A 23,403-nucleotide genomic window follows, 5' to 3' on the forward strand; every position below is an offset into this window, starting at 1 on the left:
TGGCTTTACACATATATTTTAATATCATGGCATAATATGCCACATTCTTATTTCTTTGAGCTGAATTCATTGTGAATGTAGCATTTTTGAGTGATGAAATACTGAAAAACAATATCAGTGTTCTGTTAGCTTGGCACTGTGCTTTTTTTTTTCTTTTTTGTGACAGGTTCAGAAGTATTTAGTTCTTCCTCACACATACAGTCTTCTTTCCAAGGGCTGGAACCCCATTTTGTTTCCGTTCACTCAATTTCGATTCCGTTCACTCAATTTCGATTCCATTTTATCTGGCATTCTATTACTTGTGAACACTGGAACAGAGAAGGATTAAAAATTTGTAACAGTTGCTGACAAAGTTCAGAAAATTAACCATATCTCCATTAACCATCACTCAATCCACCAGTATTCCTGGCATTTTCATTCACTATGCTGCCCTCTTTCTCCACTAGTAAGTTTCACTTACAGTTCAGTGTTTATACATCAGTTGCACTTTTTTTTTTACCTGTAGCACACTAGCAGTTTGTTGCCAGTGGTCATCACTAAATTATTATTTAAAAAGTCATAGCAGTTGCTATTTCTTTAAGAGGTTCATTTGTGTTTTCAGTTCAGTCAAGGCTTACCTCTCCTTTCTGCATAAATAACCCAGACGTCCCAGGACCGCAAGGCCAACTAATCCAAATACACTGCCAATAACAATTACTTGTTTGATAGCTGAAAAACAGAGACCAACCACAAAAAAACCATGAAGACTTTGATATACATATTTTCATATCTGTTTGAATGCAATTGCACGACAATTTTTGAAACTGTACATATAGTATTAATTTTTCTATTCTCTTTATTTGTGGAGCTGCCTCCCTTGGCAGTGATATTGGACTGAATGTCCAGAGGTCCTTTCCAACCCTTTACCCTTTCAGATTCTCTGAAACTGGTAAAGATTAGGAACTCACAGAGTTCCTACATTTAACTGTTAGGGCAGGTGGCTGCAAAAGCTTTGTAACACAAAGGGTGGCTAGTGGTTAATTTGTAGTCAACATTTTGAATGTGCAATATTGATGTGGAACTGTCAATCCCAAGAACTGAAATGGTTTTCAATCCTTATTCCGTACGGTTTGATTATTTTAAATATTACCCCTATTTTGGCATTATTTTTTGAAACTACCTTTGCTGCTTAATAATCTACATAAAAGAGAAGTGACTGCTCTGATGTGGGTACACTGAACTGCATCAGAGAGTTCGAACACACTAAAACACAAAAAGTGCCAACTTGATTCTGTGACTGCCTAACAAGGACACCTGAAAGAGAGAAACAAACCAGATTATAAAACAAATTTTGAATAAAAATTATCATTTTGTTTTCTTATTCTACTAAGCAGTGGCAGATTAGATTCCCATATAAGAATATTTGTAAAAGTTAGGAGATGCAACATGTGGAATGAACTGTCTGGGAGAAACAATAATTCCTGCATTTTGTATCTGAGCCTTAATACATCAGGGCTGCATTTTTGTCAGCCCTTCCTTCCATCACTTTGTCACACCTGCCCAACCCACAGCCTAGCACACAGTGATGGCAGAGTGACAGAACAGACACTTCTATGATCCTAGAACAGATTATTCAGCTGCTGATCTGGTTTATAGTGAAGTTTAAGGAAAGAAATGAGGTACATAAACTGTTTCACAAGCATTGATCCATCATCCAGTAAATTCTTAACAAGGCTTAATGTTTGTCTTACACATCCCTCACAGGGAGGCACCCAGTCTCTGCCAAGTGATGAGAACTCACCACTGGCTAAAGTAGTTAGTCCAGTAGTGATTTGCCTCTGTTGTGAAATCTTTGTGTTTAGAAAAAGCATAGAAGACTAATGAGATTTCTGACAGCTTTTCAAAATGAACAGCATTTACACAGAGCCTGAGACTGGAAAAGGAAACCTAAATGTGAATAGAGGAGGAGGGGGGGAAAGGAGAATGTAACCCAAAAGACAAACAAAACTAGATTGCCCTTGATATCACCATATTGTCTGTCTCAGAAAGACTCTATGTACATATGTTGCCACTATCTTATGATTTTTAGCTGGATATTACATCTCATTTTACTAGAATCTCCTTTTTGCTTTTGCTGGATGTCTTCTTTGTTCTTCCTCTTTGTGATATTCAGTGAAGAGAGCTTGCTGTGGTACTGGCAAGACTTGCAGTGGGATTGTAATTAGAAGCATAGCAAAATAATTATTAGCAGAGGATTTCCATGGAAACTTTAGTCCAAGGAAGCAAAACTCAAAATCAACAATATGCATGCCCAACAACATAATTTGTATTTGAAGTTTCAAAATACCGAAACAGATTTTGTAAAATAACTGGCATTACATTTTCTTGTTTCCACCTCTTCCTATCCAATTTCCCTGGTTCCCATGTCTTTATTTGAAATATTCTCTTTTGAAAAGGCATATAGCAACTAAGAAAACCTTGATGATTTGCAGACAGAGCTTGAATCTGATGTGCTACACAACTGCAGCATCATGAGCACAGCACTGTAAAGAAATACACCTGTAGGCTTAGAATAACAGAGGGCTGGGCCCTGTGCTCCTGAGCAGCCTGAAAGAAATAACTTCAGAAAGTGTGTGTTTAATAGTTCACTTTCAAAGTAAAAAAGTGACTGCTGATCACAGTGGCTAGGTCAGTGATCATCCATTCAGGCACCCAGAAATTGGGAAGGGCTGTCCATTAATTTTGTCACCATTTTCCTGGTGTCAAGAAGGTCTTTGTCACAGGACTTGATAAAATGGATGTTGGTGAAACAGCAGCATGCTGCTGTGTAAGGAGGAAAACAATAAAGAAAACTGACCTCAGGAAAAACAGATTTTGACAATGCAAGGACCTTTTCTGTTCTGGAGAAGAGAAGGAGGCTTGGGGGATGGAGAATAGAGAAAATAGCCAAATAGAGAAGTAAGACAAGGAAAACTGGCACTGGATTTCAGCTGTGTCTTGGACCATGGGCAGAAGTTTCTTTAGTGAAAAACAAGTGCTAGCTGTCCATGCTTTAAAAATATGAGAAGTTTAGCTATTAGTGAAAGGAACTTTGAACTGTATTGCCTCTCTTCTCTGTAGAGACCTGGGCCTGCCAATAAAATAGCCTTCTCTGACAAACACTGACATCTAGCAGAGCTCCTTATGGAAGAAGGAGAAACAAGGCTAGCTATAAATGCCACTAGTAGGGCATAGCAGTAAGAAAAAAAGAATAGAGAAATTTGTATTTTATATTGTGGTGCTCAGTTGTTGGTGTTGTCAGCATCCTGCTGCTGTGGACAGCATACTCCAACTTCCTGCAGCTAATAAAACCCATCCATTTTGGTTCACATTGCATATTAACTAGAACAAAAAATATCAAATAGTAAGGAAGATCTTTGTTGCAATCAGATCAATAAAATTCTTTCACACCTTGTTTTTCTTTGTCACCTTCCAGGAAAGCATTGGAAAACACTGTGGGTTTTGTTTGCTTATCCACAAAGCTGTGTCACATCTCCATCATTCTGAATGCAATCAGTCACTGCATATCTTCCAGCTCCTTTCCTCTGATCTCACAGGGCTGCCTTTCTGTCCCCCTTTTGCTAGTGTAAATGTCAGCATCTGTTTTGCTTATTGAGACTGACTGGCTCTTATCCAGTATGTATGTGGTTGATGGCAGCAGTGGAAAAATATTCTTAGCTTTCAGCTTGGCAGAAAGTTTTGCCATTGCCTATTTAAGATCTAGCCTTTGTGAATTTTTCTGCTGCCCAGACTCACTGCAGTTCATCTTACAAATATTACTAAGTTCAGAACTGCACTGGAAATGTACAAGCAATTGGTACAGGCAGCAGAGGCTGATGAAATGTGCCAGCATGTCAGGAATTCGTTGCTGATGTGAAGTGCACTTCCCACATTTCTTTGGAAGGGTCTTAGAATGGAGAATCTGTTAGTATGAATTATTTGATGAGTGCTTTTGGGAGCTATTAACTCAGCATTGAAAGTGCTTCAACATGCCATCTGGCCTTGCACCACCCTGGTGCTTTGAAATATTGCCATCTTGAGGACATTTGGAGTGTATGTGGTGAATGAATAAAAAGAAAATTTTGGGCCATTTTCTGTAAATCATAGAGACAGCCTATGCTACTAAAATCCAACAATCCCAGGCTAACTGATAATCTATTAGTAGTGACACAAGAGGGAGAATAAATCTGTGTTATTTATACTAAATACTATTGCATCATTCACAATACTTTTACTGCTATAGAATAACAGAATTATGTTTTGAGATAAGATAATATTTTAGAAAAAAAAGAGTGGAAGGGTTCAACAAGTGTGGGCTGTGTCTGCTGTCCAATCACAGAATCACAGAACAGTTGAGGTGGGATGGGACCTCTGGAGGTAATTTTGTCCGACTCCCCTGTTCAAGCAGGACCACCCAGAGTGAGTTGCTCAGGACCATGACCTGACAACTTTTGAATATCTCCAGGGAGGGAGATATTCAAACTTCTCTGGGCAAGCTGTGCCAGTGCTCAGTCATAACCACAGTAAAAAGGGGGTTTCTGATGTTCAGAGGGAAGCTTCTATGTTTCAGAGCATGCCTGTGGCCTCTGGTCTTGTCCCTGGGCACTACTGAAAAAATCCTGGCTCCATCCTCTTTTCACCCACCCTTCAGGTACCTGTACCCATTGATGAAACAAAAATACCTCCACCAAAACACACAAAACCAGCATAAGTCACCTGTTATTTAGATTTGAATAATAGTCTTTCTAGTAATTCAGGCATCTCATGTCCAATGTTTTACCAAGTAAGAGAAGTTGCTTTTGTCAAGGGCCATCATGGTATACTGAGATTGCCTTGTTCTTGATAACGATTTTTTAGTGACAATATGTGATATCTAAAAGGCAACAGACCTGTTACTTGGCTGCACTGGGGTGTGTCCCCTGACCAGGCTCCTGACACCTGGCAAGTTCTTTCCTGTGACCCTCCTGTGAGTTCATAGCCCTCACTGCAGGTGAAATTGATGGTTGAGCCCAGCAGGTAGTTAGTACTATTCTTTCTTCCATTGGTTGGATGATCCAGCCAGCCACAAGAGATCACTAATAAAAGAAACATATCTGGTTAGAGTATTTAGGACTTAGACCAGCAAATCTCCATTGCAATGATTCAAACAGCATTTTAGTGGCAACTCATGGAAAAACAAAGATTTTTAGGCTATCTGAGAGACAATACTTCCTGCTACTTTTAAAATTTATTTTGAAGTCCAAGGAAGACAGCTTAATGTGTATAAAATGAAGATAAACTTTCTGTGCTGTGGTGTTATTATGGAAGAAATGGAAAGAAATTTATTTTGAGTTTGCCTAAGTACTCTATCAGTACAGAGATTTCCTGGTACAAAGACGATTCCCCAAAATCAGATTATTTATAGATGCATGAACCTACAGTTAAGCAAAGCCTCCTCAAACGGTGTTAACTCTTTAGATGCCCTGTAGAAATATCTATAGTGATGCTCCCTATGGGCCATTCACTTAAGGATTGGACTTGATGATCCCAGTGGGTCCCTTCCAACTCAGAATATCCTGTTATTCTGTAATGATGTTTTGTGGAATGTTGTATCACCTGGCTCTAGATGTTCTACCAACAGCTTGTGATTCTGATGGGAAAGTCTTGTGGAGCTTCCCACTTGAAGGTTTCTTGTTGTCAGGACATCAAATCTGCAGAATGGGTCAGAGCCACAGCATGAGACCATCTCTTCTAGCAGGGATCAGCAGGGTCTTCATGAGGGGAGAACACGGGCAGAAAGGAGGCATTGTGCTTGTCCCCATAAAAGAAACTGTCCAGTAAGAACTCCGTGTCATAAGTAAAGAGAGAAGTTCCATTTTCAATTGCCCCTTGGGAGAGAGAGACAGAAAGAGAGATTCACATGTAACATTGCCAACATAGACCACCTTCTGCTATTAATCCAAGTGTTTATCTACAGAGATGTAGCTGGAGCTGGAAGAGATATAGGTACAAAGTGCTGAACATTCCATCATGGTTCTGTTTTCACTCCCCAGATGGGCAGAGTGAGGGCATATTTCTCTTACTCCTTTTCTTCCCCCCATACTGGTTGCTTGGCACAGACGTAATTTCCTAGTCCTTAAATCATAAGCTGTCTTAAATTTGTAAAGAAAATGTAATAATAAAGCATAAAAATTACTTACAGCTAGCTCCAAACTCAAACACCTGCTGGGGACTTGCATGAACTGACATGGTGGTTTTATTCTTGAAGGTGTAGTCATCCTGTGGATTGCCATTCATTACTCCAAAGAGACCCCATGTGTGATTCATAAACTTCTCTGGGAGCAGAACTGTCAGGGTCAGAAATCCTCCATTTCCCCTTATTTCCACTCCTGACCCAGAGAGAACATCACTGTGATGTTCTGATCAGGTGTAGAATAGAGGAAGAGACCTATAACCATGAGAGGAAGAGGACAAAATAGCGAATTATCCATAGTGAAAAAATTGTTGTGTTTTAGCATCAGTTTAAATCATCAGTTTTAGCCATTTTTCATACAGCTTTTCCTCCCTTCCACTCTGAGCTGCACTCTGAGAAGCATTTAAAGGGAAGCCACACCTTCACACTACAATTGTGACAAGATGGCTACTAGAGAGTGGCAGAAAAGAGAGGTCCACTGTTGATACAAGATGCCTCCTGCCGGTGTCTCAGGAGCTAAGATATGAGATGTCCACATCAGAGAGTGGCTGTGAGCTGGAAGCACTGCTCTCTCAGTGGTCACAGTTTTCCTCTCCTTCTCCCTTGTCTTGTCAACACCTCCCTAATATGGCTTCTTCTCCAGGCCCCCTCGATGGCCCCCTTTCATTTTGTTTTCCTCCCTGCATCTCTGCTTCTGCAGCTCCCTGGCAGTGTAGCCCTCCACCTGCTCTTCAGCCATGTGAGGAATATGAATTGCTAGCCACAGAAATGTTCCTCTGCTGAACAGGGAGATTACTGTTAAAATTTAAGTGATGTATCATGAGTATTTGTCAAATTATCATTAAGACTAATCAAATGATCACAGCCCTGTTGGACAGAAAGTCAACTTTTGATAGTCTTTTTGGCAGAAGAATAGAGGAATAATATCTGACCAATTGAGAGAGCTCCCAGTAGGTAAATATGAAATTGAGTTATATTTTAGTATATATTTTAGTTACATTTCACTATATTCCGTTTTATTTGTTTGGCTTCATTGTACTAGATGCAGTAAGTTCAAAGCAGAATGCAGAGGACAGAGTTTTTAATTCCATTCACTGTCCACAGGATGAGGGGGAAAACCTCTGCTCTACAAACAAGTGAAAGAGGACATGGAAACCATGGACACTGAAGCCACCTGTTAGAACACTTGACAAAAGGATGCTGAAAAAAGAGTTGAAATGCATACACCTAGAGACACCTTTAACTCTCCATGGGCTCCATCAGAATGGAATTGCTTACAAGGCTGATATGTGTAACTAACCTTTCAAGTCCATCCAAGTTTGTTCAGAGAAGCTGAGAACCCTCTGGTTCAGGAGGACCTCCAGATGCAAATCCTCAGAGTAGCGCACTTCAATCACATCAGAGTTGTTCTCCTGCATGGCCACTGCACACAAGCCTGTCCCCCGAGCCTCAGTTCCTTCCAAATAAAAAAAAAAACCAACAATGCTATCAAAATGCATCAGCTGGCATTGACTGATTTCTAGAACTGGCCTTCTGTTTCCTTATTGATGAGAATGGGCATGGAGAGAAATAAGAATTTTTTTGGAGCTCTTAAACACAGTAGAAAACTGTACACTTCCATTACTCACACCCAATAAAAAAACCTAGCAATTAAACTTCGATTGGAAGCTTTTCCTGAAGATGTTGTCTGCTTTCTGATTATCTTCAGAATGGAGACTGTTCACAAATGGCCAAAAAAAGAAGACTAGCGATGACAGGAGGATTGCTGCTAAGTGCAAATCAAGCAAATATCAAATCTCAGTTCTGCAAATCTCAGAAGTTCTGCGATTTGCAGAGCTCTGCTTCCTCTCTTACCAACTCACCATTGGAAAAGTGTGCCTGCTGTGTCCTCCCTTGCACTCTCAAGGATGTGAGATTAGACTCTACCAATGTGTATTCTCCTAGGCCATTGAAGGTGAAGTTCAGACCATCAAATGTAAAGAAATGAGGATCCCCAAAAGCAGATGCTATTTTTAAAAACAAAAAGAGAATAAGATCAAGCAAAAATCACAACCTGTTACTCCTCGAGTTCATGAGAAAGGAAAGAGAAGTCTCTGTCACATGCAATATATGGGGAGATTTGGACATGAATACAGAGCTATTGCATTATCTCTGCATCCATATCCTTTGCACCCTTATCCCCTTTTGCATTTCCAACTTCCATGTAAATTTCTCCAAGTTCCCAATTATTTATCTTCCTTTGTATGCTTTAATCTGTATGGTAACTAATACAATGCACCTTGCCATCAAATGGTAAAGTTGTATTTTCACAAATTCAAACTCTGCTTCAGCCAATACTTTTGATGGGTTTTCTTTAAGCAGCCAGACCACTCATTCATGACCCCTAACTACCTAATACAATGCCCTCTACAGTTTTCTCCTTTTTTCCTGATGCAAACTGCTGCCTCTTTGCACTTCTTTATGGGAGGCCAAGTCCTGCTGGACACCTCAGCATCTCAGCAGCATAGAAGGCAAAATGTGGTAGCAACAGAGGTATGGCAAGACTTGAAGACTGAGTTGAAAGCAAGTGGGAGAAAACCAGACACATTGTAAATTATAAAACTTTCTTATTTGATATGAATATTTCTCATCATGACAGCTTTTCTAGCTGCTTCCTACCTGTCATTAACCATCTCTAAACACCTTTTTTTCTGAAGAAGTCCACACTGATGATATAAAGTCGTGGCCAATGACTATTATGCTTTGGCTATTTAGGTTCCAGGGATGAGTGAGATGCTCAACAACAGAAAATCTTGCAGCACAATTAAAAAACACATACAGATTTTGTAAGTGATAGATCAAGATAAACCTTCCATGGAACTTTTCCACAGGACATTGTACCCTCACCATTGTCAACTCATATATGTATGCACATATAGAAATATTCTAAAAGCCAACACTATGAAAAATCTACACTCCATAAGGAAATTCTGGAGCCCTTACCAGCTCGGGGCGGGCGGTATGTCCTGCAGTCACTAGAGGGCCGCCTTTTCATATAGAAGTCACAATTGTCAGACCACAGGCAGCAGTAATAGAAGCTGATAACATCATAAAGCCAATGGGAAAAGCCAGGTATCCGGGGAGGCTTCAAGAAAGGTGGAGAACCCCAGTCATGTCCTCGATCAGGTGTGCTGCCTCCGGTGGAGTCACGTGTGAGGATTTGGGTTCCCGTGGAGTCATAGCAGCACTGCTGTCCAGCCCCATACTGGGGACTGATTGAGAAAAGCAGCAAGAAAATCATCATTTAGCTCTGTGGGGTCTGTTTCTATTTAGGGGTTGCTTAGTGACTTTTTATGCATACAGCTAAATATTTTGTTTGCCAAGCTTTATCTGATGTCCAGTTAGATTTCACCCCTGACTTCTGTGATCCTGCTGTCTCTGAGGTGAAAGGATTACTCAAAAAATTGCAGTTTAAAAAATGTTCTTTACCTGGCTTGAATGGCTCTTACACAATGCACAGCACCAGGATGATAAGTACACACGCTCCCCTTTTCAATGTCACAGCCATAATCTGTCTGAAAAAGATCAATATTCACACTTAATGGGGTTCTTGCCTTGTTGTCCTTTCTGTTCTTACATTCTGTTCCCACCTTTTGTATCTGACATGTGTGTAAAGTTGACATGAACTGGTTAGGGTTGTGTTGAACAGCATGGAATGATAGGAAAAATGGTGAATTTAATACTCAAGTGTCTGGAGCACATGTCTGACCTGAACATTTTGCAGTCTGTTACAACAGACCTTGAAGAACAAAGGCAGCCAGATGGGAATTCAACTGTAAGTGTACAGCAAACACAGACACAGAGTAAATGTTTATCCTATGTTCTTAGATAGAGGCAGTAGATCTATTCTTTATCTTCACAAGCTTTTACACATCATGTTTGGAGCTTCATAACCAGAGTAGTAACAATTTTTATCTAAACTTTTTTTTTTAAATGCATAAACACATGCCACCATTTGGTATCATAAATAGGAGAGGAAGTGACTGTCATCTGGTCCTCAGATCAGCAGTGTAAGTGAAAGTGTAGACTGAATGGCAATTGATTTCTTAGCTTTTGTCAGTTCCTTGATAGCAGTGAAGCGAAGGAGGAAGGAAGCAGGTTAAAGGAAATAATGGATTACAGCTCTGGGATTGAGCTCTGATGTACATGGCAGAAGGGTTTGCAGCAAAGTATGAAAAACTAGGCAGAAATAGTTTGCCACAGCACGGGATATCACCTTCAAACACAGACTGTCCTATTGTAGATCTTGAGAAGCCATACCTGCTCCCAGCTCCACAGAGTGTTTTCAGTTTGCCATTGGAACTACTGCTTTAATTCCCTGTTTGAATGTCATTTCCATCTCCTATTCTAAAGGCACTTGAATTCATACTGCCTAGATAAGCAGTATTTACCTCTGCCATTTGGTATGCTACTTGGGAAAATCTAAATGTAACCTAATTTCCTTGTAATGATGTTTAGAGAAGGGAACAGGGGTGTGTGTGGAGTTTGGCACTCCTTAAGCTTCCACCTGGAATTGTAATAAGCCAGAGGGATCAGTTAATAACTTACATGGAACCTGCCAGTGTCAGCTCTTGCCTGTGCCAAGGTGCAAGGGCAGTCTATAATTTCTTCCATGAAGTTTGGAAGCAATTCTTCCTTCCTGTCCCATTCCATACATTTTGCAGTTGCCCATGCACTTGGGTCATTTCTGAAGTCTTTCTCAAGGTGCCAAGCCAATGCATGGTCTGGGCTCCAGATTGATGGAATATTGCTGGTAAAAAAAAAAGAAAAAAAAGAGAAACAAAAAATACATCTGATAGCTGAACAAGCACTACTTGGACAGTAGCACTGTGGCTCAATTGCTAATTATAATTAAAAAGCATCTTTTGACTTCCAAGTTATTTCATTGCAAAGCCCACTGCTTTCTTTTTCCTTCAAAAAGTTATGGCACATCAAAATTTTCCAAATTCAGGAGGTGGCAGGACAGCATGCAGCAAGTATGCAATAATCAGAATACATTTTAGTAATAATGACTATGGCTTACATAGATCCTTTTAGAGGAAGGTTTTGTATTCATGCCTTTTGACATTGCAATTTCATTTAGGTCAGAATGAAGAATATCTGGATTCTTTAACAAAACATAACAACTGCACCCCAGTAATATCAGGACTAATGGCTACAGAAACCATTTAGAATCCTTGAAATGTTCCAAAGCCACTCTGCTTTTCCCCCATGAAAAAAATATCTTACACAAAGTGTAATAAAAAGCCCCCTAGAAGGGGAAAAGGTTATCCTTCTATGTTCAAAAAGGTTCTGACATATTAGCAATATGTTGAAACACTAAAGAGGTGGCATTTATATATTTATATACTCACAGTCTATACTATCTACATCAAACCTGCAGATATGGAAGAATTATGAAAGAATATCCATGGAGCACTTACACAGGTAGTTCACCAAAAATCATGGGGAAATATGCAATGAAATAAAAGAAAATGGCTATAAAATTTGAAGGAATGCAAAAACCTGCACACAAAATAGAAGAGGAAGGCCTGTGGCTGCAGTGATTGAACTCCACAATTAGGGACTCCTCCACAGTTGTGACAAAACAAAAGAATCAGCAGATCCTACTCTGCTGAGAGCATGGGTTTGGCTGGAGTAATTTCTTCATAGCAGCCACATTTTAGATCTGTGACCAAGACAGTGCTGATAACACAGCAGTGTTTATCTCCTGCTGGCACAGTGTCAAGGTCTTCTCTGTGTCTCGTGCTGGCCCCAGGGAGAAGGCCAGGAGGGAGCACAGCTGTGACAGCCAACCCAAACTGACCAAAGGGATATTCCATGCCCTAGACCAGCATGCCCATCAATAAAACTGCAGGGGTGTTTTTCCAAAGCAGCCCTTACTGGTGACTACCTGTGCATCAGTCTGCTCATGGGAGACTTCATGATTCTTCCTCCATGCTCCTCTTTACTTAGTAAACTGTCTTTATGTTGACCTATAAGTTTTTCTCACTTTTGACCTTCCAATTTTCTCCCCATTTTTTTTCCCAGGAAATGGAGCCTGAGTCTCAGTTTTGAATGCCAAAGGAGACAACAGCTTATAAGGTAGCTATTATTATTATTATTATTATTATTATTATTATTATTATTATTATTATTATTATTATTATTATTATTATTATGCACTTGCCTCTGCCCATCAAAATACTTGCTGGGTATAATTCTCAAAATTCCATAGTCCCATGTACTGTAATTTCCCTCAGCAGGCACAGGAATGAAAGAGTACTTCCCTGTGTTGGGGGTTTCTCTTGCCAAAGTATAAAGGTATTTCCATTCAGCCATCCAGTTTTCGGAATAACTGTCACCTGTCAGATAGAGGAGGAGAAGGGTTTTGGATGCTGGAAAAGAGCAATAGCCACAAGATTGAAATTACAGGTTTCCTCCCATATGTAAATGAAGAGGAAAAGCTGACATTATTGTAATCAGTTATTTATACTTGCAGGTCTCAGTGAAAGTGATCACAAGCTGTGCAGAGCTCTGCACAAGAGTTATGTGTGTGATAAATGCTTGTAGGAAAAGGGTCACTTTACCTGTTTCCTGGTATCCCCAGACTTCTATGTTGACGTGGGTTGCTGCAAGTGTCTGGTGTGTCCAGGTAAGAGTTAAGTTTCCAGCAGTGTTGGGGGTGCCATAGTATTGCCATTTTGTCTCATTTACCAAAGTGCATTTTTCTCCATCTGAAACTTTGCTGTGATGTACTGCATTGCAGAGCAGAAAAGGAGGGCTAATGACATTTTGGTTTCGCATAGTTCTGAAAAAGTGCTACTCTATTATTTAAGATTTAGCAGGATTTCCCCTGGTTATGTTTTACACAGCACAGGATGCATGACATGAAAATAATAAGCTGAAGCTGAGAATGCAACCCTTACTAATACTTGCAGTCCTTAGATTACAACACCACAATGCAATTATTTGAAGAGGGGACAAAAAGGGGTAGAAGTAGGGATGAAATGGGAACAGTTTTGGTCAACCTCATTTTAAGCAGGACTTTTTATCAGTTAATGCTGCTGCTGCTACTCAATTGCTGTGAAAGTTCATCTCTCAAAAGATGAATTAACATGAAGCCAGTGAGACTTTCTTTTCTGAGGCCTGTTAAGGAAGAATAAAAGTGATGAAAAAGAAAAGACTTCTATAATCTTGCATGCATGGAGGAAAAATATAGCAGGAAGAGGGATGCTGTAGATATAAGTAACCTGATAACCAAGTTCCAGAGTAGGGAAACGTTGAACCAGCATCTGTAGAAACTTCAAAAGGTATGAAACCAGTCTCATAAAGCAATGGGGAGATGCAGTGGGCTTTTCCATCCTCATCAATATAGCCACTGGTTGTGATTTGCTGCTTGAACCTGTAGATGTTGAAAATACTTTTTAGTGTCACCATAGATAGAAGGAAAATTCTGAATATTCTTCAACAATCAGCCTTGTGTCATATGTGGATCATTTCAAGTCTGGGGCTGTTTTGCTTGTAGCAGGGAATATAAACTGGAAAAATCTGCCATTACATCAATGTGAATTCTGCTGTGAATTGCACAAATATACAGCAATCCACAAACCTTCAATTTACTATTTAATTTCTGGGGGAGAGAGATATAATAAATTAACAACAAAGGGGCAACAGGAAGAGGAAAATAACGTTATAGCATTAGTAAGATTACAGGGTGGCTAACAATGACCGTGATGCAGTTATTGCAAATTTCTGATTTGTTGATTTGGTTTTTTTCCCCCTGGTAAGTCCTGTGAGGGCAACGAAAGGAATTTCATGCTGTTGTAGAATTTCTGTTGCAAAGGTTAACTCAGAAGGCACTGCTTGTTATTTAACCATTTGAATCCAGTTAGGGCTCTTGCCCAGAGTCCTGGGGATTAACCCCACCTGTGACTATTCAAAATTGATATATGGGGACTGAATATCTATTCCAAGTATCAGGAGCTGGGGCCTGCCAGGAAATAGGACCTTTGCTTTTCTGCACTGGAATTTGCCTTGGCTATAATTATGTAACTCTCTGCTTCGAAGTACAGTTATGTTCTACAGAATGAATGCCTTGGTCAAAGGTTTTCCAAATAAAGAATTGAAAACCTTTTCAGGTACTGCTACCCAGATGGGAAGGACTCCAAAATCTCACTCAGAACCTTCTGTGGAAATAATAGCACAACATCTGGGTCATCAAAATTCAGTGTACTGTATGTATTGCACGTGCCACGTGCACCTAAGTGTGATACAGGCTGACACATTTAGGATCCACAGCTTTCTCTTACAGGAAAAACATCAGGTGTCCTACCTACATTTCTGTCTTGCTGTTTTCTCGCTCAGATTAAGAAATAAATACTTCTTTCCCACAAAGGGAAATGCTAGAAAAATATTGACAATCAAGCGCCCTGAAGGGAAAATCTTTTCAAAAAGTCACTGTTATAATATGTTAAGGGAACAATGAGCAGGGTTATGATTGTACCACAGAATAACTCCACCTAAAAGAAACAATCCTGTGTGGAAACACAGTCAACAGGTATCCTTGAGGGTGAGATTGAGCAGAACTTTTGCACATTACAGGATTCTAACAACTTTACAACGTTTTCACTCCTGTATGGACTGGTGGTAATTGCCTATTGCTGGAGAGTGAGATTTCAAAGTTTTGCCTCCCTTTGGCAGAGGAATATAAAATCAAGGCCCACCTGCATTTTATCTTAGAAGAGAGATCAAAAGCTGTGTTGTTAATCAAAAAGTCTTTGCCTCCCATAAGAGATCCTGAGTATGGAGAAATTTGAAGACAAAATTCTTTATAATCAGGACAGCATGTCCCCAAGGACTGGCATGTCACCTGGCAAGAACAGGTACCAAGCAGCTCCCCACATCTCTGTGCACAAGAGTCTTCAGCTCCTTGTTAAAGGAAGAAAAAAAGAATCAGGAATGTTATTGAACTCTTCTAGATGTTCTCTGAAGCACAAGTGCATCATCCAAAGGACTGCTGTAAGTAAATAAAATAGGCTGGTTAAGTTAGTTTAGGAATGTATTTAGGTGAAGGTTATAATCACCTGCATATTAAGGTTGCTCCATTTTGAATAGCGAAATACACTTATTTACCTCCCAGATAGTACATAATTTCATTAATTCCAGAGGTATTTTTACATGTAATAGACAGATAAATCTCCAGAGCAGCCCCTCAGTGAGTGTCACCAATTACATTTATTTTTGAGGATAAGTCTTAAATGTACCAGAACCCCACCATCAACCTTACATGGGAATCATTAAGAACAGAAAGCCAGTGCTCTTGGAAAGTTAACATCAGCAACAAAAATGGGCTCCAACACAAGTTTATTAAGAACTACTGAAATGTCTTTGTTTTGTGCATTTCATTTGAGTCTGGCCTTAACAAGGCAGGTGTTAGGAGCTCTGGGTACACAGACAGGTGAGGAGGCTCTTGGCTTACAGACTGTCAGTAATTACTGGACATCACATGGGAAACTACTCAACAAATAAAACAGTGAGAAGGAGACAGACATTACAGTAGCACTGTCAAAAATTACTGTATTTCACAAACAAGGGGGAGTTAATTGAGATGAACAAGCTGCAGAGACAGCTGGGAGCACTGAGGACCTTTTGGGAAGTGGAATCTTGCAAGGATAACACTGCTTGGGAACTATGTCAAGAATACCATGCAATGCTGAGATGATATAGGTAAGTATCAGAAATTCTAAACTTGGACATGGATCTTGCAAAAATTGGAGCCAATTATGAAAAAGTAACTAAGGAAGGATTGATTATTTGGGAGGACACAAGCAAAAAGAAAGGCAGGGATCAAGGTGAGTGGTGAAGAACAAGCACAGGAAAATGCAAAGAAGGGAAGTAAAAACACTTGTTCAATATGGGAAGCTGGAAAGTTTTTTTATGTCTTTAAATATATTTACTGCATTCTCCAGATTGTCTGTTTACTTACAGAAGAATCCACTGACCTGCTGGAAATTACAGAGGAAGTGATTGAAAATGAAACCATGCAGGTAAAATCTGGCCTGTGTGCCTTTGCTTTAGCTTGTATAGGTGGTATCAACAATTTCTTGCCAAAGTGTGCATTCTGAAGTGGAGAAGTCAAAAAAGTTTGCAGTTAAAAGCAGCAAAATGTTTGAAAATCACTTACCTGCATTCCAAAGAGCAGTGAGGGTGGAAAGAATGAAGAAATAAACATCTAAGCCAATGAATTTCATATTTTGTCCAGATGATTCAGGATGGCTGATTGTGGCAGTCTTCGTGCTAGTCTGGGAGAAGCCTTCAATGGAAACGAGTGTCCAGAAATAAACAAGATTCTCTCTGTTCAAAGGTTTGTTGTAAATTACTGAAGCAAAACAAACTGAATGAAATGCTCCATTTCAGAGGTCATGTCCAATCCAGGAAAAGATTGAAGGGGAGATAGTCACTGCAACTCCTTCACATTAACAGTCAAGTTTTTCTGAAAGGGGGGTAGATGTTTATTGCTTTACAAGCATTTCTGCTTCAAAGCTCAAGGCCATGGGGTCATTGGCAAAAGTTCTATGCTTTAATTTTGCTGGAGGAACTGAAATCTGTTATCACTTAGAAGAATGATAAAGAATACATGCTGACAGTACAGTTTAGTTCAGAAGATAATGAGATATAGAGGAAGCATGCTCACTGCACTGGATGTGACAGCATGAGGACTGATTTAAGTGAAGGCAGACCCCTCCTTTTGCCTCTTTTTAAGGGGTTAAATTGAAGGAAACTCACCCTTTTTCATCATTTTAAGGGCTTAAATCAGAGGGTTCCCCTCCATTTCAGAGCACTTCTGCCTGTTTCCCAGCATCACGTCTCTCGTGTGGGAGCAGTCCTTGGATATATGCAATTTTGGAGGTGGAATTGAAATTCCAGCAATGGGATCCAGGCAGAGAATGACAGCAATGACAGCTCCTTTCCATAGGAAGGAATGCACGTAGCCCCAGTGTCTCAGGTGCAGGTGACAGGCTGTCCTGGGGAGGTGAAGGTCCCCAAGTCCTCTCTGTTCTGGCAGCTTTTGTCTGGGAGCAATCCTCGGATATATTGAATTTTGTGGGTGGAATCCGAGCGGCGGGCACATGAGCAGAGGCTGAAATGACTCGCTGGTGGCACCTGGTGACTCACTGCGCTACTGCAAAGCAGAAATGAGCCCTTGTGCAGCTCTTGCAAGGGATATTCGTGCTCAGTAACTGCAAACCATCACCATGCACAGGAACAAGAAACTGCAGGCTGGAGCTAGGCTCTGAAAGCAAGGGAGCTGAAAGTGTTTCTTTGGATAAACCCGTATGGAGACATTCCCTTTTTGTCTCATCAGTCTGGGTCTGTAGGACTGAATCTTTGCAATCAAGAGACAACAGAGTTGTTAGTAACACTTATCTCAAATCTCTCAAGTGTTGTTATCTCTCAGAGAACTGGGCCAGCACTGAGCTACTCCCATGTGCCTGGAGAGCTTTGAGGAAGGGCAAGATGATGTCCCACTTCTGTCTGGAAAAAATGGCAAGAAAATGAAAAGTAGTTTCCTTTCTCTCTCTCTGAGCCATAACTGAACCAGTTCTGTAGGACAACATGGACATCACTGCTCCCCCCCAGTTTGGGTGAAATATTCATGTAGTTCATAAATATTCCCTTTCCCTGCTCCTTCGCTGCTCCTCAGTGCTTCACTGCACAGAGAGCACATTTACTCAGATTTACTTTACAGATTTACAGTTTTACTTTGTTCCCAACATTACCTTTCCATCCTGAATCCCAGTTCTCACAGGCACAAACTGAACAGACCTAAGGCATTGGTCTGTTATTGCCTGGGATTCCCAGCTCCATGTTCCCTGGATTGCTCAAACAAACACTCACAGCAGTCTCACCTCAGCCCAGAGACTGTGCTCAGACTAAGCCCATCACCAGTGGTGGTGGCTCAGATCAGAAAGATGGAGGAGCAGCAATGGTAGGATGGCTTTGGCATGGCTTTCCTGGAGCTCCAGGCTCTTAGAGTCTCTCAAGCCTAAGCCTAGCCCCAACCCTCATAAAAAAGAATGCCTTGTGTAGGCTGTTGAGTCCTCTGCTGGAAGAGAGGGAGCAGCTCATCAGGAATGCATTTCCTTCATCTCTCTTGGCTCTGGAACACCTTCATTATCAAGCACACCCAGGATAAACAGGTGAGATTAGAAACCCTCTAAGCAAAATCCATGCTCAGGCGAGTAAAGCTTTGCAGGACCCATGCTAATCCTGCTCTACAAAGCACATTCCAAACATTTGGCACCTCCTGCATTTATAGGAATGAAGGAAATCATGTCCCTACTGGCCTTCACCTCCTTCAGGGGTATAGATGGGTCCTACCTCTCAAAGCTCTTGGCCCAGTGAGCCTGCCAGGGAAGCAAGCTCATGGCTGCCCTTGGAAGCTGTCTCTAAATAGTTTCATTCTGGCAGGATGATGGAGTGGAGCCTGGCTGTTATTGCTACCCCCTGGGTCACACAAGGTAGCAGTGACGTGATGGAAGAACTTGGGCTCTGTCACAGCAACTCATCTGTCACTGCCCTGCTGAGATGTGCAGCAGAGCTGGTGTCACTGCCTGGTGCCGCGGGGACGGTCCCGGTGCTGCTCCAGTGCCCACAGCAGGAGCTGTTTCTCGTTAGGAAACTGAAATGCTTTTCAACATGCTGCCAAAGGCCATCTGTCTATTTGCTGCTGTCCACCCTGCTGGGAGCTGGTGCAGAGCTTTGTGCTTTGCCCTGTCCTACCAGAGCCTTTGGCATGGGCAGGATGAGGTGGCTGCAGTTGGGTGAGCTGGCACGTCTGCAGATCCTGGGCAAAGCCACTCAGGTAATGCCTCTCCTCCCATGGGTGTCTGAAGACTGGTACAGGCTGACTTGGGAAGTGCTTGCCAAGGGATTGCTGACCCTTCAGCAATTCCTGTTTTCTTTGGTCCCTACAGGAGGCTGCCCAGAGAAAGGGGCTTGACCAACACCTGCAGGGGCTGCTTTCCCAGCTCTGGAAAGCATCCTTGCTGCTCTGCTCCCAAAGCATGGGAAGGGCTCTAATGCTATCCTGAGCCTTGCAAAACAATTGCTGAGTTTTACTTCCCCTCTGCTCCCCATTTTCCTGTGTGTGTCTCTGAGGGTGAACAAGCAGAGAGCTGCCAGCAGGCTGCACTGCCAGGCAGGGCTGAGTGCTCCTGCCCACGTTATCTCAGGTTTGTTTGGGCTGGGCCAGGCAGGTGTGCCCAGGGGAGCTCCAGGGCTGCACCCCAGTGGAAGATTGCAGAGGGAAAGTGCTGCATTGTTCTCTGCCTGCAGTCACCTTGCCTGAACCCAGCTCTGAAGCATGCTGGCACAGAGGGATGTGAAGAGCTATGGTAAATGTTAAGGAATAATTCTAACATGGATCAGGAATACCCAACATAGCACTGAACTTCTGAAGACAGATATTTTGGGTGTTCCCAGCACTGCAGCAGAACAGTTTGTGTAGCTGCTGTGTCTGGTTGAGCCCATTGCTATGCACAGAGCAGCGAAGAGAGTGTTGCTATTGGGCTTTTTGCTTCACTTCTTACTTCTTGAAGCCATGATTGCAGAGCAGATTCCAATTTTTTTTAATGTCAGAAGAAAGGCCTGATGCAGTAGTTAGTATTGTTTAGTACTTGGCAAACCATGCTGGATTAGGGCAGGGTGAACAGTAGAGAAATATTAGAAGTTAATTCTAATCTTGTTTTTTATATGGATTACAAGTTATGTCACTAGGGACTCATATTCCAAACTGGAGACAAGCAGCCCCTTGTGATTGCTGGTGAAATCAGCACCAGGAGTGAAAATGGAGCAGCAGCCAGCTGGGGAGACAGTGCCTTCCCAGAGCTCCTCAGCTCAGTCCTGGTGCAAATACAGGTCCCTGGTCACAAACTTCTCTGGTGGGTGTTTGACTCAAGGCCTGTCTTCTGAATCCTTTCCTCAGTGCTCCCAAGCTTCCCTCCTTGGGCCATGAGCCAAGGAATCAGGGATATCAACCAACAGACCGTTTGTTTTTCCAGGGCTGTGTAAATTGTGCTGTTGTTATCAGTGAAACCAGGTCTGCTCATGGCCTCCTGCTCTGCGGGCGGTGGAGGGCTCTGATCTCCTGCTCCTGGGCTTTCTGAGGGTGGGGCAACACCTTGCACGGGTTTCCAGAGCACCAGACACGAGGTGAGCACTCTGAAACTGCTTCCAAAGACAAGCTGGTCCCACCACAGCTGTGTATTTGACTCGCAGCAGATGTGAGAGTGGTGGGACATCATACCTGTGTGGTTGTGCAGCCAGAATTGCTGAGCTTTCCAGTGGTCCTGCCCTTGCTCTGAGATAAGGACAGGAAAATGCTGTTGTTTTGAAGGTGCTGTTTATCTGGTTCAAAGTTTGATCTGGTCAGGTGGGATGTAACAAGGCTGGAGCAGTTTAGAAGAAGGTCCAGATCTGGATTTTTGCCCAGATCTGGAGCAAAAGACCTCTATCTTTGGGTCTTTGGTTCAGTTCTGCTCACAGCCCCACAGACAGAGGATTTACCCGTGGGAGATTCTTCTCTGTGCTGTTCTTCATAATCAAGAGCCACCCTTGATGCACACCCTGATAAGGCTCCAGGAATCCACTCATCCTGCTGTGATAAAACTCCCTGTGCTGGTCTTCCAGCACACCTGGGCACAGCCCTGGAGCAGCCTCTGCCTCTCTCGTGTGCTGGTTTGGCTCATACCCAGCTCTGTCTCTCTTTTGCTTCTCCCATCTCACAAAACCAAAGGCAATCGTGTGTGTGTGCTTCAAGAGCCCTGCCAGGAACAAAGAGAAGTCCAAATATTTGTGTTGGGCTGTTACTCTTTCCATTCAGGCAATAAATGACAGACTGCAGCAGAGTCTTTGTGTGCTGTGTGGGATTTCCACTGTACTGGCTCCAGCTTCACAGCCTCACCAAGATGAAACACCTACAATTAACAGTTGGGTTTTAACTGGAGGGAAAATGACTGAGTGTGATTGAAATATGGCCTTAAAAAAAACCCCCACCAAAACCCAAAACAAAAACCCACAAACAAACCAACCACAAAAAAACCCCCAAAAAAACAAAAAACCAAAACCAAACCAAACCAAAACAAAAAAACCAACAAAAAACTGAGAAAAATCACCAGACCTTTCCTGTGTCAGATGAGAAGTGCCTGGTCTCTGTGTCCCTGCAGAACAGAATTTTCTCACTCTGAGGTCTGGGAGCTCTGTTGTTGATATCTGTCCCAGAGCCTGGGACACAAGCTGTCAGTCTGTACACAAATATTTCTGAGCTGCTTTCCTCTGCAAAGTTCCAAGCTTAAATCCATGTGGAGGCCTGAGTTTCCTTGGGACTGAACCTCTTTTTGTCTGAGCTGACCAAGGGGATGAAGATGTTTGCTAACAAATTAATTCCTGAATTTCAGATCTCTGCTTCTGGGAAGATGCTGGGCTTAGTGCTTGGTAAACCCAGGAACAGAATGGTGAGACAGCTCCAGGTGTGGTCTAGCTCAGGACAACAAGCTGGCCTGGTGTTACTGGGCCTGTTCAAAATTTGGGATAAAGGAAGGAAAGGCATCATCCAGCCTTGTGGGATTTCACATACCAACATGCCAGACAAATTCTGCTTGCTCTCTCAAGTAAATTTGGTGCTCCCTGCTAGTGCCACCATGAGTTTTCTCACTCAGAAGTTTCTTATCAGGAATTAATTAGCCCTAAAACCTTAAGGATTGACTCTTCAAACATAAATACTCCCTATAATTACCTTCTCTTTGGATGATATCTTTAGTGTTTCATTTTACACAGCAGACAGTACTAATATTATAACATCAAGTTAAATCACATCTGCTCTGGGCAACTGAAAAGCTATCAAAAGTGACAGGAGCTTCAGAAAAAAACCCTAATATGAGAAAAGAATCATGTCAGAAATCTTTCTGGCTTCCTTTTTATCCTATTCATTACACCCAGCAGAGAAAAGAAGCACTGTTTGAGTCTGCTTCAGCTGCTGTTTCCTACAAGGATCCATTTTGGCAGACTCTTTAAGCTCCTTCCTTCTTAGGTCACTTCTGAGATCACATAAGAGCTGAGGAACCTCCCAGCAGCCTGCTTCACTAAGTGCTCTGTCCTGTTTTGCTTCTGGGCTCAGGCTGGCATTTGAGAGTTACACCTACCTGGGCTGTAATAAAGTATGTGGATGTTCCAGGCAGAGAGTAGAAGGTGGATAGAATCTATAAGGTCCACATTAGAACTGCCTAAATTCAATTTATTACCACAGCCTGACCCTAACCTTCACTGACTGACACCTTTGAGGAGTAGGTGGCAGAGGGATAAATCCTTTCCTGCCCTTGAGTCTTCATTACTGGCAGTGGGAGAGGTTAAGGGTACAAGGAGAGAATTTTACTAAACATATTTATTTTTCAAGATAAATGAAATATAGGTCTCAAACCCTTCACCAAGGCTATGTGTGCATCACTATTTAAAACCAGTTGATTGATAACAGTTCTTGCAATCAGTCCAAGGAATTTTGTTGGAAATTTTCTGGAAAATACAAACCTGTTACAGCCAAGTACATGATAAGGTGTATTACTCTTCAATGAAATAAGAGGATAAACAGCAAAGAGGCCTTGAGTTTGTTTTGGTTTTGGATAATAAAAAGAAAAAAAAAAGCAGATGGTATGTAAGCCAGCAATGTATAAGCTGGTCACTTTATGTAGCTACAGAATAGGTTTAACAGTGCCTGAAATCATTGCTCCTTGTGAATCTGAAGCGTGTTTTCATGACTTATGTTCTCCTGAAATTTTTCATCTCCCCTTTCATCTGATAAGCCATCAGACTTGTCCACCAGCCCAGTGGTTCTTCACTCCCACTTGTAACCTGTGGCACCCCAGTGAGGAGCATTTGTATGGAAACAGCCCAACACTGGCAGGTCTGTTCTGAGCAGCTGAAGCAGTTTGGCTATAAAGAAACTGAAACCTGGGCTGTGGTGGGGTGCTGTTCAGGAGCTGCCAGCTGGGATGCTCAGGAACTCTGCTGCAGTGATGCCCTCACATGCCCATGGCAAGCAGCTGGCCAGGACCAGGCAGGACATTTCCTGGGTGATGCAGAGAGCTGTGCCTCCTGGGTCACAGGGAGCTGGCCAGGGCCAGGCAGGACATTTCCTG

At 42.0% G+C, this 23,403-nt stretch overlaps 1 protein-coding gene across 1 annotated transcript; it reads right to left on the reverse strand.

The window, feature by feature from the left end:
• On the reverse strand, positions 1-17,240 carry SUSD2 (sushi domain containing 2). The gene is given in 17 exon segments (XM_036393625.1): positions 1-308; positions 618-708; positions 4,908-5,093; positions 5,614-5,754; positions 5,757-5,885; positions 6,198-6,398; positions 6,401-6,445; positions 7,491-7,646; positions 8,053-8,196; positions 9,173-9,441; positions 9,659-9,744; positions 10,778-10,979; positions 12,399-12,573; positions 12,799-12,966; positions 13,462-13,613; positions 14,935-15,139; positions 16,395-17,240. Coding segments are annotated over 17 exon segments (2,430 nt in total). The 5' UTR covers positions 16,462-17,240; the 3' UTR covers positions 1-295.
• Between the last annotated feature and the right edge of the window lie 6,163 nt (positions 17,241-23,403).

Source organism: Molothrus ater, chromosome 18 (genome assembly GCF_012460135.2).
Source record: "Molothrus ater isolate BHLD 08-10-18 breed brown headed cowbird chromosome 18, BPBGC_Mater_1.1, whole genome shotgun sequence".
NCBI classification, from domain to species: domain Eukaryota; kingdom Metazoa; phylum Chordata; class Aves; order Passeriformes; family Icteridae; genus Molothrus; species Molothrus ater.